At 41.2% G+C, this 17,483-nt stretch overlaps 1 protein-coding gene across 3 annotated transcripts in view; it reads right to left on the bottom strand.

The window, feature by feature from the left end:
• Positions 1-16,172, bottom strand: part of BCL2 (BCL2 apoptosis regulator) — a 123,199-nt gene extending 107,027 nt beyond the window's left edge. Inside the window, exons 1-2 of one of the 3 annotated variants that reach the window (XM_072152692.1) lie at positions 15,785-16,172; positions 13,062-14,043 (exon numbers count right to left, since the gene is read on the bottom strand). In XM_072152692.1, the coding sequence (XP_072008793.1) occupies positions 13,062-13,790 (729 nt within the window). In that variant the 5' untranslated portion in view covers positions 13,791-14,043; positions 15,785-16,172. The remainder of the gene's footprint in view (positions 1-13,061; positions 14,044-15,784) is intronic. The other 2 variants (XM_072152690.1, XM_072152691.1) reach the window with 2 other exon arrangements.
• Positions 16,173-17,483: the final 1,311 nt, after the last annotated feature.

The raw sequence follows: 17,483 nt of genomic DNA, 5'->3' as shown, positions 1-17,483 counted from the left end.
GCGCAGTAAGACGTAAGGGTACGTCTTATTGCGCTATGGGGTTAAAAAGTTCTCCTGTTAGAAGGGTAATAAGTGGCCTCCTAGCTAAAAGAAGCACGCCTGAGGATTTCGTTAAAAAGAACTACACTTTTTGTTAAACTGAAATGTGGCATTATCAAAATTATCTTGTTGCAAATACAGATGCAAACAATCAGGATTTATAAGAGTGAAATACAGGAATAATCTTAATTGCTCCTGGTAGCTTTTTTTGCAAACCTATAGCAATTCCTGCCAAAACACAATGAAATTAGCTTCTCATCTAATGGTGAACTGACATTTTACAAATGCCAGATACAAGTATATGTCAGTGTAATCCAACAAATAATATCTGTGCCATGTGTTTACAAGAATATTGTGCTGACCCTTCTGATGCATAAAGGCAGTCCGAAATGACCTTGTCTACCCAGGCCTAATGTTTTTCTTCTGAAGTTACAATTGAAAACCTAGCTTAACTCAAAATCTAAAAACTTGTAGGCAGCCTTAATGTGCCACAATTCACCCAGTTACTTATGCTGATCTGCTTTAATGGTCATTGTTTCTGCCATTGAAGCACTGAAATAATCAACATTTCTTGTGCACTGCAAGAGTTTGCGATTATTCTTGTGCTTATGCCACCTCCAAACTATGTGGACGCGGAGTAGGCATGAAGGTGCACAGCCGCTGGTGGAGTGGGTCCGCACAGGGCCCTGTGTCCTTTCTAAAAACCTGCGGATATTCGTGTGCTAGTTTTTACATAAAACTACACCAAGTCTGACCTAGCATAGTTTTGCCCGGCGCAACCACCCGATGGTGATCAAGGGGTCTATGCCTCCTGATGTATCCAGTGGAACGGGAGAAGCCTGGCCTTTTGTAATATCTGAGCACCGGCAAATGATAATTTCCCTCAATTTTGTCCAGGGAATCCCTGTGGAGGATATCAGTAGACACCTCTTTCTAAATCTACAATAGAGACTTGGGAAGCAACATGGTGATGAAATTAAGAGCTCTAACTATTGATGTATAACAGCAGCCCTAGTACATAGTAAGTGTTCACATACTGCAGCCCAAATGAAAATAAAACATAATTAAACACATAAGGGATGGACATAAACATCTGCTTGGCTACAACTTGTGCCTTCTAATGTGTTATCCATTGAGAAATACGTTGTAGTACTGGATGTCAACAATGCAGACAACAATGAGTCAATTTTTTCGACAATATTGTAGGTCTGTGCTAATTGGTAATAAAGCTCAGATACCAGCGTGCTTTTCATCTGGATTGTTTTAGTGTCTAATGCATTCAAGAGCAGGGGCAGTTTTATCTTTCCTTAAATTTTGAGTTTTAACCTTAGTTTTCTCTATAATTATTTTTTTGGAAGTCAAGAAGGAAGAACACTGCAGCAGAAAACAGTGTGGAAAGAAAGGAAACTGGCATTAAAAAGGTTCAGCTATTTAACTTTTGGCTAGAGATCGCACTAAGGCCTGTAAAAACATCATAGGCAATTTTACTCCCGAAAAAAGTCTAATGCATATGATCACACTTAAAACTTTTCTCTCCTCTCCCTCTCTCAGGGCTGCAAGCTGCAACCTCTTCATGTCCCTTCACTCCTGGCAGCTCCTGGCTACAATTGGAGGTCTTATGACCAGAAAACAATGATTAAGTAAAGGCCACTGGAGCGCCTGTCCCCATCACCTTCTACAACGGCTGGACCTGAAGCAGTGAGAAGCACTTTCCGTTCCCATGGCACTTCACACTCCTGCACGATGACATCCCATGGATCCCCGGAGCAGAGGGGGCGAGAGACATGCAGTTATGATGCGATGATCTTCCCTGTATGTCTGTGTATACAGATCATTGATAACAGTGATACTATGGGATGTTGATCCCATAGATGACTGTTATATGTCATTTGTATAAAAGAACAGAATATTTGTATAAAAGTTACAGAAAAAAAAAGTTAGAGGAGCAGGGGGCATCATTAAGCCGGGTGATGGGCATTTTCATATATTTGAAAAGGACACATGGAGGAGTGGTTTCCCAAGGGTGGGGGGGACTGCTCCACTATAGCCACTCCCAGTGGACAAGTGCCTAGTCACAGAGCATATGGCATTGGAAGGTACAACATAACATATCTTTTGTATGTACAATGCTATGTGGGGACTGGGGATGCTAAAAATGGGTCTCCTGGTGACATGTTTCCTTTAAAGTTGCTGCACAATAAAGCACAGACATTCTGCATCACCTTCAACATTCCTTCCATAACAGGCTTGTGGCTGCTATAAATGGTATATTTCCCCCTTGTAAAGTATTATATTGCTAGCATATACCACCCCTTTATGATTGATGAGGGTAGACTCAGCCATTCTGAGAATGAAGGGAAGAAGCGCCTCCTTTGCAGCAACTCCCTAACCCCGGAGTTATACAGGGAGCTGGAAAATGGAGACAGGTGGCCTCCAGTCCAGTGATAGATATACCTTTTGGCCAGACTTGGAGACCTCTTCCCTCCCAATTCCCTAATGTCCTCTATTAGTAAATTTGTAAAGGAAGTAGTCCAGTTATTATCTATATGTATATCCGTCTATACCAGATGTCACCTATAAAAGGTACTCCCTAGTATCATGATATGCAAAATGAGGAACAAAGAGCCTTGGAGTCAAAGGAATTATATTGATATTGCATTTTGGGGGAATTAGCAAAACAAATTATACTATAACTGATTGTATAATACTTTCCTTGTAAGATCAAAAATTTTCTACTTTACATCGATAATGCACTAGATTCTACTAAGAGAAGCATCTGTATACACAAACAGTTCCGTCTCTGTCCTCTTCCTTATTTCACTGACAGATAAGTAAATTATTGGAGGAGTGTAATCTGCTAAAATCATTCATAAAACCATATGCTTGTGGTGGAAAGAAACCACTTCCTGTTCTGCAAGGGCTTCATAGAAATCATTCACGAACAAAGCGATCAGCCTCATTCACAACAATGAGTCCTCCAAGTGTCCAGAGGACTGGCCATGCCCATAACCATTATACCAAGATAACAAGGATATCTTATTCCATTTTTATAACCTGTGGTATACATGTAAATAAACATCTCACTGCAGCCAGCAAAACAAAATACAAAAGATACAAAACCATAGATAAATAACCAGGCCTCTTGTATTTACTTGTTCTATTCATTTATGCAAAGTTTGCAGAAAAGTTAGTGACTATTTCATAATGTCCCATAGGACAAGTACAGGATAATAAACTACCTTCAGCAGCTGCCACCCAAACTCGTGATGATGTACCTGGACTGTATGGGGCATTAATGATGCCACTTGTATGCAGCATTTAAAGCACAAGTAAGGTTTTCTTCTATAGCTACATTCACTGCAAACCAACATTTCCAATTCATTACCTTATTTACCTTATTATACCTGCTGATCCTCTGCTTTCAGTTTCAGTCCTCTCCCAGCTTGGCTTTCTGGTTACTAAGAAGGGTCCATAGAGTGAAAGAGGAGGTAACAGGAGCTGCAGTCTCTAAATTGGGAGGTCAGTCCTCTCCCAGCTTGGCTTTCTGGTTACTAAGAAGGGTCCATAGAGTGAAAGAGGAGGTAACAGGAGCTACAGTCTCTAAATTGGGAGGTCAGTCCTCTCCCAGCTTGGCTTTCTGGTTGCTAAGAAGGGTCCATAGAGTGAAAAAGGAGGTAACAGGAGCTGCAGTCTCTAAATTGGGAGGTCACGGAACGGTAAGAGGTGGGGCTTCCAGCTGTAGTAGTTCTGGTCCCTTCTCAGTAAATGCAGGAAGCAGCAGCAAATCAGTGATTTCTGCTTAGTCTACATTCTACTTTTATGTTCCCAAACACACTCCACCTCCACCCCCTGGAGCTGCTCAGTTTAACCCCTTAACGCCAAGGCCTTTTTCATTTTTGCATTTCCATTTTTTACTTCACACCTTCAAAAATCCATAACTTTTTAATTTTTCCATGTAAAGAGCTGTATGAGCGCTTGTTTTCTGTGTAACAAACTGCACTTCATAGTGACTGTATTTAATACTCCATGGCACGTAACTGGAAAAAAATCCAAATGCAGTGAAAATGGTGAAAAAACATATTTGCACAGTATTCTTGTGGGCTTGGATTTTACCGCTTTTACTGAGTGCCCCAAATGACATGTTTACCTTATTCTTTGGGTCAGTGCGACCATGGGGATACCAAATTTGTCTAGGTTTTATCATTTTTACACATTTACAAAAATCAAAACCATTTGTACATTTTTTTTGTTTGTTTTTTTTGTCAAATTTTGCCAACTTCTGATGCTAATAACGTTTTCATACTTTGGTGTACAGAGCTGTGGGTGGTGTAATTTTTTAGGACTGCACTGCCTTTTGATCACTTTTTATTGAAAAAATGTTATTACGTTATTATATTTTGATAGATCGGGCACGACAATACCTAACATGGTTATGATTTTTACCGTTTATTTATATGTATATGACTTCTATGAAAAGGGGGGTGCACACCAGTAACTTCTCTCTAGACAAAGCTACAGCGGTCTGATACACAGGATGAAGGCCATTTACTTCTATGTGCTTTGTTGCCTCTGTCCACCACATCCTCCAAGTCCTGGGATGAGGGGAGAGTGATATCATCTGCTGAACAGCCAGGCTGACACATCCATCATAGCAAATAGTGTGAATAGCAGTCATAAGGTTGCATTTGATTATAAATCCGTTTGTTACATTGGATAGTTGTACATGGAAGTGTGTGTAATAATTTGTATCCTTCAACAAATTATTGTCGTAGTCGTAGAGAGGAGAGCTCTGGCTTATGGGCAGTAAGGGAAGCTGCTCTAGTCTCAGTTTACTTAGCTGATGTCCCACCCAGGAAGTGCCCGTCCACTTCAGGAGAAACTGAAGAGGATTTTATAAAGGGGGGAATTAATTGATAAACCAAGAAGTGAGCAAGAAGCCAGCAGCATCATATAGGTATCATTGGAATTGTTGTCAAAGTTTCTCTCCTGCTGTGCTAAAACTATTTTAGGCCAGGTAATCTTAAAGTTACAAGATTGTCATTGTTATGGATAACAGATTGGTGTCAAGGCAAAGGCAAAGCTGACAACCCCCATGACATATATCTTTCCATTCCACCCAGACACATATATCAGATATACGTATACTGTTTTCACAGAGAACATAATATATACTGTCAGGCTCCACGTTTAGTGGACCCATTGGACCACCGCGGATGATGACGTAAGCCGATACCTGGGACTGGAATCTAAGTAGAACACGGTTTTCACCAGAGCCCGCCGCAAAGCAGGTTGGACTTGGTGTGGCTTGGTACCACCAGGTCGTTCCACAGATGCGATTTTGTCCATGGTGGCAGACAAGGCAAGGTACAAAGACATTAGGCAGAATCGTAGTCGGGGACAGGCAGCAAGGGATCTAGCAATAGGTCAGGGCAAGCAGCAGAGGAGCGTAGTCAGGAATGGAATCGAGGTCACAACGTTAAAATCAGGATAATCACAAAGGGCATAGAGCAAAGCTTTCTCTTATGCATAGAAGCACAAAGATCTGGCAGGGGACACAGGAAGGGGCTGGGAATTTATCAGGGAAATTTTAGCGAGCCAGTGCACACACGCCCTAGGAGATGGGGACGCGCGCGACGGACCATGGGAGCTGGGAGAGGCGAGTTACCTTGCACGGGGGAACTGGAGGCACCGGCAGGAAACCGATTGCGCCTGTGACCCATGATATGGGTCACAGGAGCACCTGCGCCCGTGACAAACACTGATGACAGAGCCTTTCCCCTTTAGGCATCACCAGCTCTTAGACTTGGCTCACTGACACCACACATGCCAATATTTGTTTTACAAACTAGAGGGTTACTCATAGACCTCAGTTCTGATCAGCCACAGGCAAAAGTGGCAATTAGCAACTCACAGGTGACAATCTTGCGATGGTAGATAGAGAACTTCATGGATATAACCAATCACTGCAGAATTTTACCTGCCACCGCAACCCTAAAAATAATAAAAAGTGCCCCCTAATAGGCCATTCAAACCGGCACTGTAATAAATTAATACTGATTGTGACTGTGAAAGCGTGCATTTCCCAGCACTATTGTCTACTGTGAATCATGGTAGAGGGTTTTCAGATTGAGCGTGCATTTCACATCAAGAGAATTTGTTTTAATTGGTTCTCAAGAAAAGACTGATCTTTATTTGCATATTGCAAGTACTAATTAGGTCCTATGTAAAGAACTGGCATGTAATAAAGTAAGCACAGCAACCCCGGAATAAATTATATACAGTTCCCCTTGAATCATTCTGATCTGGTGCCTCCCTCCCTAATCATAATACATCATCTAAAGACATACAGTGTCTGATTATAAAATATCAAAGTGACTTAACAGCCACTGTGTGATAATATTGCATCAACTGTTTTTTGGGGTTTTTCTCTTTTCATTGTGTCTTCTAAAATTTAGGACTGACTACAGGAGCAAATGTTATGGGTGGGGGTCAGAAACCCTCTGGATTTAAATTAGTGAGACGGCTACATGGACTTGTTCAATTCTGAGGACTCTATACATTAGAAGACTGGATTTTTCCATGCTGTGTTCTCCGGCCAATTTGCCACTTGCTAACCAATAGTAAGGGTAGTTTTGTTTCTTTTTTCCATAAAATGTTTGTATTTATTGTATGTATATTGTTTTTCATTTCTTTTCTTTTATTCTAATCTGACAAGTGAGTTTTTGTTAACTTTGATAAGCCTCTCATTGTTGACTTAAAGAATGTGAGTTTCTGAAGGGAATTTTGTTTCTTTATAATTTCATCATTTTAATATAGTATACGTAGTGAGTGCATGTTCTGTGTAAATCATCAATGTGTATTGTCTGTGTGGTTGAGGTACCTACGGCCTTCTAAGTGCAAGTAACTTGTGGGTGATGGCAGTGGACTGGCTGGGTGAAGAAGGTATGGGGTAAATTTAGCGTTAGGACGCCATTTTGTGAAAGTGGGTGGAGCTCAAGGGCTAAATTCTCGAACTTCTTAGAGTAGGTGCACCCCGTGTTTGGACTCCGGTGTGTGAGATTGCAATAATGTCATCAGGTAACCAGTGTCAAGTAAAGGGCATATGCAGTGGTAAAGTAGTATTGCCTTGCTACCCACTCAGCAGAGATACAAAGATACAATTAATTCCTTTACTCATCATTATGATAGTACTCAGGTGGCAGGTTGTTGCTGCATTCAGTGCTATCCACAAAAATTTCCTAACCCCCCCCCCCAACTCAGACCCCAAATTTAAAAGTAAGAAAATAAAGAAAAGTAAAATAAATACTTAATTTTTTAGCTTCCAGGCAAAGTCATTTTTTTTCTTATCTCAGTCTCTGTTAGTGGTTATTCGGGGGGTGACATACATAACATTAATTGAGTGGGAAATAACGTTTAAAGGACATCTACCATCATATTACATAATGGTATATGCTTACAACTTCTCCCAGTCCTGTGTGCATTGCCAGTAAAAAATGTTTTGTATATCTTTAGAATCACAGCATTTTGTAGAAATAAAACTTTTTAAAATATGTAAATGCAGCTGACACACTCTACTGAGCACCTCTTGGCTCTGACAATAGATAATTTACTCATGCCCCTCGGCCGACTGGCTCCCCCTGTGCTGTGTTTAGAAAGCCGCAATGTCACAGTCTCTCTCTGCAATTCTCGCACTATGCGCAATCATAGCTTCATGTCACTGCATTCTGTTGTGATGGCGTGAGAATTACAGAGGGAGCGCCAGCGATGTTAACACAGTTCAGCTGGGCCAGTCGACTGAGGGCATGATTTAATTACGGTACTTACCATCAGAGCCATGAGGTGCTAAGCAGAGGGTTCATTTACATTTTTTTTTTAAAGTTTTATTTCTACAAAATCTGTCCGTTCTAAAAGATACAAAAAGAAGTTTACTAGCCTTGGGGATGGGACGGGGAGGTGAGTTGTAAGTATCTACCATTAGGTAGCCCCATGGTAGATGTCTTTTAAAATAAATCTATTTAGTAGGGAACCACATATAACATAACTACCGTAATATAATCCTACTTACATCATACATTTCTGATTTCATTACAACACTATTGAGCTGCATCTACATTTGCCACCCATGCTGACCTGGATTCAACTTCTCCAGTTCTTTTGCTAGTCTCAAAAGTGCCTACATTGTAAATCGCATTCTGAGCCCCTGCTTTTAATCGAGTTATCTCATAGTGACTGTACAAAGCATTCCAGAAATATATAAATAATCATTCTACCATCCAGCAGACAGTCCTTTACTCTAGTACATATTCAGATTTCTGCACATGAACCCAACTCCAAATCTTCCCATCTGTTCAGTGGATCATGTGCGACAACATTTCTAGGAAACGTACAAGCACTGGCAGTAATTGTTGAGCCTGTAATGCTCCATGTCACCAAACCATTTTATTACTTTAATCTACTCTAGAAAGTATTTTTACCAAGATGAGGTTAACAATAGGGGGTTCCAGATACAAGCAAAAACAATTAAATTATCAGTAATTTAACATACTTTGCAAAAAACCAGCAGTACAAGCAAACAGAAGAAACATTTTAATAATTATATTACAGCAAAGTTTTTGTCTTTTCCTCTTCCTCCTCACTAAATTTATGCTCCACACGTGAAAGATGTGAATAAGAATAAATTAAGCTTTCCAACCAGTGACTCCTTTATGAAAAGGAAAACTTCCTAAAGTACTTTATGTACTTGATGTTCATAAACTATATTAAACTTATTTATTTAACCCTCACAACCCCATTCTGTTGTGAGGGTTATTATTCTGCCCCTAAACTAAAGAAGCATTTTATGCTTTACCAAGTCACTTATCTAATACTGCAGATTTCGCACGACAATAAAATGCCATAGACGAGAATTTTGCTGTCATATTTTGTCTCTTGGTGTTAAATAATTACATTGTTATGTCTGAACCCACTAAGCAATTCCACCATCAGCATGTGTCAGGAAATACATGCTTAGCTGCTGATCTTGTAAAATGAGAAAAATCAGCCAGCTATTATCTGAGAAGTATTTTCATCAATTGTTCATATTAAAAATGATAGACAATGTAAAGTAACAAGCCATAGGCTATGATGATTCACCAGAGCAATAAAAACATAGATCCTGGGGACACCCTATGGAGTGTGCTGTCCCATCACTGTGCAGATGACAGATTAGATAATGAAGGTGTATGACGGTTTGGCCTGAAGGGAAAGAAAACAACACAATACTGACCAATTCCACCTGTCATAGAGGAGATGCCAGGAAAACGTCTAATTTGTGTGATTACTGAATGTTCCATGTATGTACTGCGACTCATGTATTAATCTAGTACCTGTGACAGCTCTCCATGTAAACTCAGTGAAAGGCTTTCCTATCAATAAGAAAAGCCTGTAGACCACCGACTACATGTCCTGTGTCCTCACACCTTTCTATCATTACCAACACTTTTTTAGCAACTCATGCTGGAACTGGAGAAACGCTATTGTGTCCTCTCTAGATTCTCTTGTATTCCTTACATTGGGGGCATTTAGCATTGGATACCAGTTTTCTGGTGTACAAGGGATGAAAAAGTTGCAACTTCCTGGCCTTTTGCCCCCTTCACATAACTTTTTTAAATGCCCTGTTACCATGAATTTACTATAAAAGCTTACATCTATGTCATACCAGGCCTGGCATATATTTTAACTAGCTGTGCCACTTTGATTAAATTCCACCCATTGGGCCACATGTATCATAGTTTCAGCTAGGCAAATTGTAAAATTTTAGCGACTTTTGCCATTTTTGAGACGTTTAAATCTTCAGTTTCAATTACGCCTTGTGTATGTATCTTATGTATCATTGTTTTCCAGATGTTCCGTGCTACATTTTGCCGTTTTTGACCCATTTTGGTGCAATTCTGCACCTGGTCCAGGGCAGGTGCAGAGGAAGTTTTTTTTTTTCATGGACCTGATTTTAACATGTAAATTGGAATTATTTCACATGCTTTAACTGTTTAACATTTTGCACATTAACCTCTTTTGTCAAAATTCTTACATTTTTTTCTATTTTTTTTAATGGGTTACTTCTAAAGGTGAGGTCACACATAGTGGTTTAATTGCGTTTTTTAATGCATTTTTTAACTAATTACAGCTGAGGGTAGGTGATTTGCCTTATTTCATTACTGTTAGCATTTCGTTTACAACGCACACGTTAACTCATGTGTTAACATTGCATTTACTGTGCGTTTTGTACATTCAAATGTACATTTGCAAAAAAAAGTCTCAAAAAGAAGCCAAAATTTGCGCCTGCCAAGATAGGAACAACTGAACATGTATCACAAGTAAAAAGACAGGATCATACATAAGGCGCAAAAACTAGTCGCCAAAAGTCTCTAAAATTCACCTCAGAGAGACAAAACTATGATACATGTGCCCCAATGAGTTCTTGCTTCACTTTTATCTTGAAACTGCACCAAAACCATATGTAATCACAGCAGTATCAGACGGGATTTGCTGCTATTGTATTCCAACCCTGGCCTAGACAGTCACATGCCATTCATTTAGACAAGCCCATAAATTGGCTGAGCAGGAACATGCTGAATGTATGTTCTCTAGAGAGTCACTGCTTGAGGTGTACCCTCCTGAAAGATACTTTTTTTTATTTAACAAATCCTATCCACTCAAAACTTACAGAACCCCCTCCATGTTGTGGCTGTATTTCTCATTACTGAATTGACGGGTTAATAAGATTTATTTCGGCACAGCTTGCCCCTATTAACATCCATCCGATTAACTGATGTGACTGGAACAGGAAAGCCACATTTCAGCTTCCTTCTAATGCACATTATTGGAAAGAGGAGGAAGCAATTCTGCAATTGTCTACATTATTTTGACATTCAGAATGGCAAGATGTTCCCTTGTGGTAAAAAGAAAAAAAAAAGAGTTTTCCTTGTTAACAGGATAAATGTCTGTGATGAACAAAGAACAAAGCACACATTGTAACCTTCACCCCACAAAGTAGAAAATGCCCTAAAACTACTAAAAGAGCAAAAGCATTCTTTGAAAAAATACATCCTTCTATTAAGATTTTTTTGTTGTAATCACTATATATGACAGAAAGATGCTGACACTAGAAGACTGCAGCATAAGCCTCTGTATAGGCAGAGAGTGGCATCCATCTAGCATAGGCTGTTCTGGCCTCCATTCCATGGGGAACTCTTTTTTACATTTAGTGTGGGAGCTATCCTGGGGTACACTGTTTGTTTCTAAAACCAAAATGTGAACAGAGCCGAAGTGCTGTGTTTGCTGTCCTGTATAGGTTCTCAGAGTCCTGGTCCCTAAAGCTTAGAAGGAACCTGTCACCACATTTTTCACAAATACAGCTAGTGGCAGGTTCTCATAGATCCCTTGTAACTAACAGACACCCTTCTTTTAGCTAAAAATAGTTTACCCATATAATCAACTTAATACTTTTACCTGGTATGCAGGGATATCTATAGCACATGTCGATTTGGGGGGTGGCCTCCTCAGGCTGACATCATCACAGGTCCTTTAGCCTCTTAACATTAGCAAACTGTACCCCATACATATATATCTGATTAATGAAATCACAGCAGCCTGCATGGAGAGAAGTAGAGGTCTATGCAGGCATGCTGTGATTTAATTGATCAGATATATATGCATGCAAATTTGCTAATGTAAAGATCCCAAAGGACCTCTGATGATGTCACCCTGGACATTATTGCTGAATGCCGAGAAAGGGCAGCCCGAGGAGGCTAAAGGACCGATGATGATGACAGCCAGGAGAGTCCACACCCACTTCGACTTATTATAGCTATCCCGGGATACCAGTTAAAATTATGAAATGGTTTTCAGATCCCCAAATAATCAATTTTCAGCTAAAGGAAGGGTGCCAGTTAGTTACTAGTGTTCTATAGGAACCTGCCACTAGATGTGTTTTTGCTTATATTTTGGATATAAGATTTCAATTACTCATTTTTCCACACCTCATTTCTCACTATTTAATAGCAGTTCAACAGACTATTTGCTGCTGCCTGCAAAAAACTGGCATTGATTTTTATGTAGTTAAGCGGAAAAGATCCTATCTCCATGGTGGGACTATGCTCACTCCTCTCCCTCTAGGTACCAAGTGCTGGCATCTCCTCTCCCCTAATCTTCTCTCTCTTCCCTTCCCAATTTCTTCCCTTTTTGCTCTTTGGTAGCTTTTTTTAATGATAATCTTTGTTCCTGGTTACTTTCTGACGTATTACTGTGTCCCGTCCGCTCCGCATGGCCATAGTTTAGATTGCTTAGTACATCCCCCTTGCTACCCTGTACCTCAGACTTGGCCCTGCACCACTGATCTTCTTTCTTGTGCTGATCTGCTTACTTCCAAGACGCTTCTAAGAAGCGTCACAGACATGCTTTAGCATATCCATTCATCGATTCATTAATAAAATTTGCATGCATGTATGTGTGTACTACTGGCAACGGTAAAAGGAATGTTAGACGTGGTGACCACCACATGTAACATAGTGGGTATGAAAAACCAAGCAACCTTTGTTCTCATTAAAACTGAGGGAGGTCCCTGATGTGCTAAGCAATGGATAACAGAGCCAGGCCTCCCAGTGACCAGGTTCAGCGAGGTTGTCCTTTAACAGGCAGTTTTTGTCTTCAGTTGTTTTTTTATGTAGTTATTACTCAGCATAACTAAATTAAATAATTTTTTTTAACAAATAACATATTATTTTCAGACTTAACCACATCTATATTCCTCCCCAAACATAAAAAATATATTAGGTACATCTTATCAATAAAAATATATCACAAACCCAACCCTAGTGAGATCACACTAGTAGATGATGCTAAAACTCCCCAGTTACATGACAGGTTGCTCTGAACATCTTCCATCCACTGTGGAGAATTTCTAAATCTTATTTTTATTTAGAATAATTTAGAGTATTAGAATGGTGCATGCCGTATTATAGAGACTAACAGAAAATGTAACATACCCATCCTCCCTGTTCTTGGATCCAGTTCTGTAGATGTCTATTCAGGTACTCGGTCATCCATCCAACAATGGAATCCACCAAAGGTGACATTTCACGATTCACACTTTCTACACACATGACTCCTCCAAACTCAAAGAAAGCCACAATTCTGCCCCAATTGACCCCATCGTGAAACAGCTCCTCCACAACTGCAGCAAAACGAAGACGAACCGTGGAAGGTGTCAGGTGGAGAAGCCCTGAGATATGTCTGAAGTCTTGCTGGTACAAAGTGGAAAACTCATCTCCCGCACGACTCAGTGTCTGGAATAACGCAGGCGGGACAGGTTGCAGAGGGTCCTCCTCATCATTCTCTTCCTCAACGTTCCCTTCTCTATGGGCAACTTCCAAATCTGGCTGTGGTGAAGAGCTGGGAGATGCAGCAGATGAAGAGCTTCTGGGAGCAGCAGGTGCATTGTCTAGACATGGTCCTGGAAAATTACTCCGAGAATCATTATCTGAAGTGGAAGCAGCAGACAAATCAGAAGCAGGAGGTTGTCCAGCTGGACCACCAGGTACAGCAGACACTTCTCCATGATCAGTAAGATTATTGTTAGCAGCAGAAGTAGCTGGGAGGCTAGAAGAAATCTGTCTCCCTTCCTCCCATTCATAGCCCCTCTGGGACAGCTTATAATGGATATATTTCACCACAATGTCTCGATGGTCATAGCCTCCTCTCCTTCGCTGAGCCATATCATCCAACGATGGAAACCAGTGGTGAAAATATACAAAAAACAGGAATAAGATCTAACCCTTCCCAGGTCTCGAAGCCGTCTACAAGTCTTAGACTTTAGTTGTGAGGGCTGGATCTCTGAGATGCTCTCTCATTCTTCGAGTTCTCCCCCTCCTTTTCCGTCCAGTGGAGTCTTGTACATTTACTGTAATTTTCCTCCCACAGGTGTTTTCATTGTCAGAGTTCGAGGGACATTCCCTTCTTCACACTGCACTGCAATACATAACACATGTGTAATGCAAACTTTCCAACTACCCATAAATATATGTATGTATATGGAATATAATGTGTAATGAAGGAACAAACCTTACATAAAATAGATATAAATATTGCCATACAGGCATACTTAAGAACATCCGACTTACAGACGACCCCTAGTAACAAAAGGACCTCTGGATGTTAGTAATTTAATGTACTTTAGTCCTAGGCTACAATAAACAGCTGTAACAGTTATCAAACATGTCTGTAATTAAGATTTATTATTAATCCTGGTTCATATGACAACCCAACATTTTTAAAATTCAATTGTCATAGAGACCAATTTTTTTTTACTGCCCTTTACAATGATAAAGTATACAGTTCCAATTTACATACAAATTCAACTTAAGAACAAACCTGCAGAACCTATCCTGTACGTAACCCAGGGACTGTCTTTATATTATTAATTGGCCATTACTACATGGCGCACCATACAAAATGTATGAAGCAAGAACCCACAGCAGCTGTTTCCTATACATCTTGGATACTTTGAGGATATATGGCTTTGCATTGTTTATGTGTAATATGACATTTGATAAATTGTTGTTCTTGTTGAAAATTTTCCAAAAACTAATTACCGATTCAAAAAGGAAAATAGGGGAGGGGTGCCCCGATCTCACACCCACCGTATATTTGTGAATACTACAGCCGTGCAAGCTGCACAGTCATACATGTGCAGACACACCGAGCTGTACATGTAGGCAGGTATACACACACACCGAGCTGTACATGTAGGCAGGTATACACACACACCGAGCTGTACATGTAGGCAGGTATACACACACACCGAGCTGTACATGTAGGCAGGTATACACACACACCGAGCTGTACATGTAGGCAGGTATACACACACACCGAGCTGTACATGTAGGCAGGTATACACACACACCGAGCTGTACATGTAGGCAGGTATACACACACACCGAGCTGTACATGTAGGCAGGTATACACACACACCGAGCTGTACATGTAGGCAGGTATACACACCGAGCTGTACATGTAGGCAGGTATACACACCGAGCTGTACATGTAGGCAGGTATACACACCGAGCTGTACATGTAGGCAGGTATACACACCGAGCTGTACATGTAGGCAGGTATACACACCGAGCTGTACATGTATGCATGTATACACACCGAGCTGTACATGTATGCATGTATACACACCGAGCTGTACATGTATGCATGTATACACACCGAGCTGTACATGTATGCATGTATACACACCGAGCTGTACATGTATGCATGTATACACACCGAGCTGTACATGTATGCATGTATACACACCGAGCTGTACATGTATGCATGTATACACACCGAGCTGTACATGTATGTGTATAAACACTGAGCTGTACATGTATGTGTATACACACTGAGCTGTACATGTATGTGTATACACACTAAGCTGTACATGTATGCATGTATACACACTGAGCTGTACATGTATGTGTATAAACACTAAGCTGTACATGTATGTGTATACACACTAAGCTGTACATGTATGTGTATACACACTAAGCTGTACATGTATGTGTATACACACTAAGCTGTACATGTATGCAGATATACACACTGAGCTGTACATGTATGCAGATATACACACTAAGCTGTACATGTGTATACACACACGTCCTACCTGCACCGAGCTCCCCAGCACACACATTGCAGGCAGTAATGAATTATGTAATATACTCACTGCTTCCCCAAATAAGGCTGTGATGCTGGACTTCCCCGTTCATTTGAATCCATGTAACTTCCAGGGACCCTGCAGCTCCGTCCAGTCACATCCTTAGGGGCAGCTGTACACATGAGCGGATGTCACAGGAGCATCCATCCCTCTGAAGGCCACCCACACAAGCCGTCCCCTCCGCTCAGTATCCGCCGCAGGCTGCACTCACTCAGTCTGCTGTGTGTCATTCAGTCTGTGTTGTGCTTCCTGCCGTCATGTTGACTCCCCAATGTAGCTGGAGGCGGGCCGCAGCTCCGTGCAGTGTGTGCGGGAGGCTAGCGTAGGGCGGATGGAAGAGATTTTCCTCCGTGTGTGAATGGTGGTGATGACTGCCCTCTGGTGGACTGTCAGCGCTCTGCAGTCTCGTTTCACTACAGGAAAGGGTCAGGGTTCTGCTGTATCTGCTTATCATTTCTAATGGTTGGTGAATTTGCTCCTATTCCAAACATTGCTCATTTACATATTTTTGTAAGGATGCGCTAGCACCACATTCAGTATTTCCTCAAAGTATCTCACACTTTTTTTTCTATGATTTTTTTTCTTGTTTGTAACTGTTACAGTTCATTGGGGCAAATTAACTTAGGGCTTTGCGCCAGTTTCCTGACAGACTTTGCAAAGTTCTTTTAGGTGTAAACTGCTTGCACAGGTATTTAAGAAGTGTCCGTTTCACTTTTGTGTCGCACACGACCATTTGGAGGCGCAGCTGCATTAGGCACCATGCAACACAAATAAGGGGGCCAGATTTATCATGCAAAGTCTGTCACACACCCTATGTTACACACCGAGCATTATACGCGGGCAGAGCACTTAAAGTGCAGTTTTGCACATTGTTAGTAAATGTGCCCCATTGGATTCTTGCAGGAATACTACCTGTTCTATCTTTTTTGGCTCCGGTGGTTGGCTCAACAATGGGGCCGTGAAATTCACAGCCTTGTGCATGAGCCCATAGAAGTGAATGCGGACGTATGCTAGCTGTAGAACTACGGCTAGCACATGTCCTAATTTTCTTATTGTGTGAAAGTAGCATAAAGTCCATTTGCCCACAATTGCTGTTCTCGTCATCGCTTTGCACTCTGACACAGAGCTGTTAAATAAATCTTTACACACATCTGTAACACCCCTGCCAACGCATAGGCAAGTTGGTAGTTGCAAATAGCACCCTCTCCATGTCAGGATCTATCCGGTGAGCCTACGTAACTCATCCAGAAGCGAATGCTAGGAGAACTTCATGATTGCAGCTGTAGCCACTGCCAATGTCAGCAGCAGCCTCCCTCACTAATAACATGTCTAGCAGCGGCCTCCCTCCCTTCTCGAATAACATGTCCAGCAGTGGCTTCCCTTCACTAATAACTTGTCCAGCAGTGGCCTCCCCTCACTAATAGCATGTCCAGCAGCGGCTTCCCTTCACTAATAACATGTCCAGAAGTCTCCCATCACTTATAACATGTCCAGCAGCGCCTTACCTCACTAATAAGATCTCCAGTAGTGGCCTCCCTTCACTAGTAACATATCCAGCAGTGGCCTCCCCTCACCAATAGCATAGCCAGTAGTGGTATCCCCCACTAATAACATGTCCAGCAGCGGCCTCCCTTCAAAATTAACATGTCCCAGCAGCAGCCTTCATCACTAATAACATGTCCAGCAGAAGCCTCTGTTACCTAGTAAC

This window comes from Engystomops pustulosus, chromosome 5 (assembly GCF_040894005.1).
Source record: "Engystomops pustulosus chromosome 5, aEngPut4.maternal, whole genome shotgun sequence".
NCBI lineage: Eukaryota > Metazoa > Chordata > Amphibia > Anura > Leptodactylidae > Engystomops > Engystomops pustulosus.
This window is presented reverse-complemented; position numbering and strand designations above follow the sequence as displayed.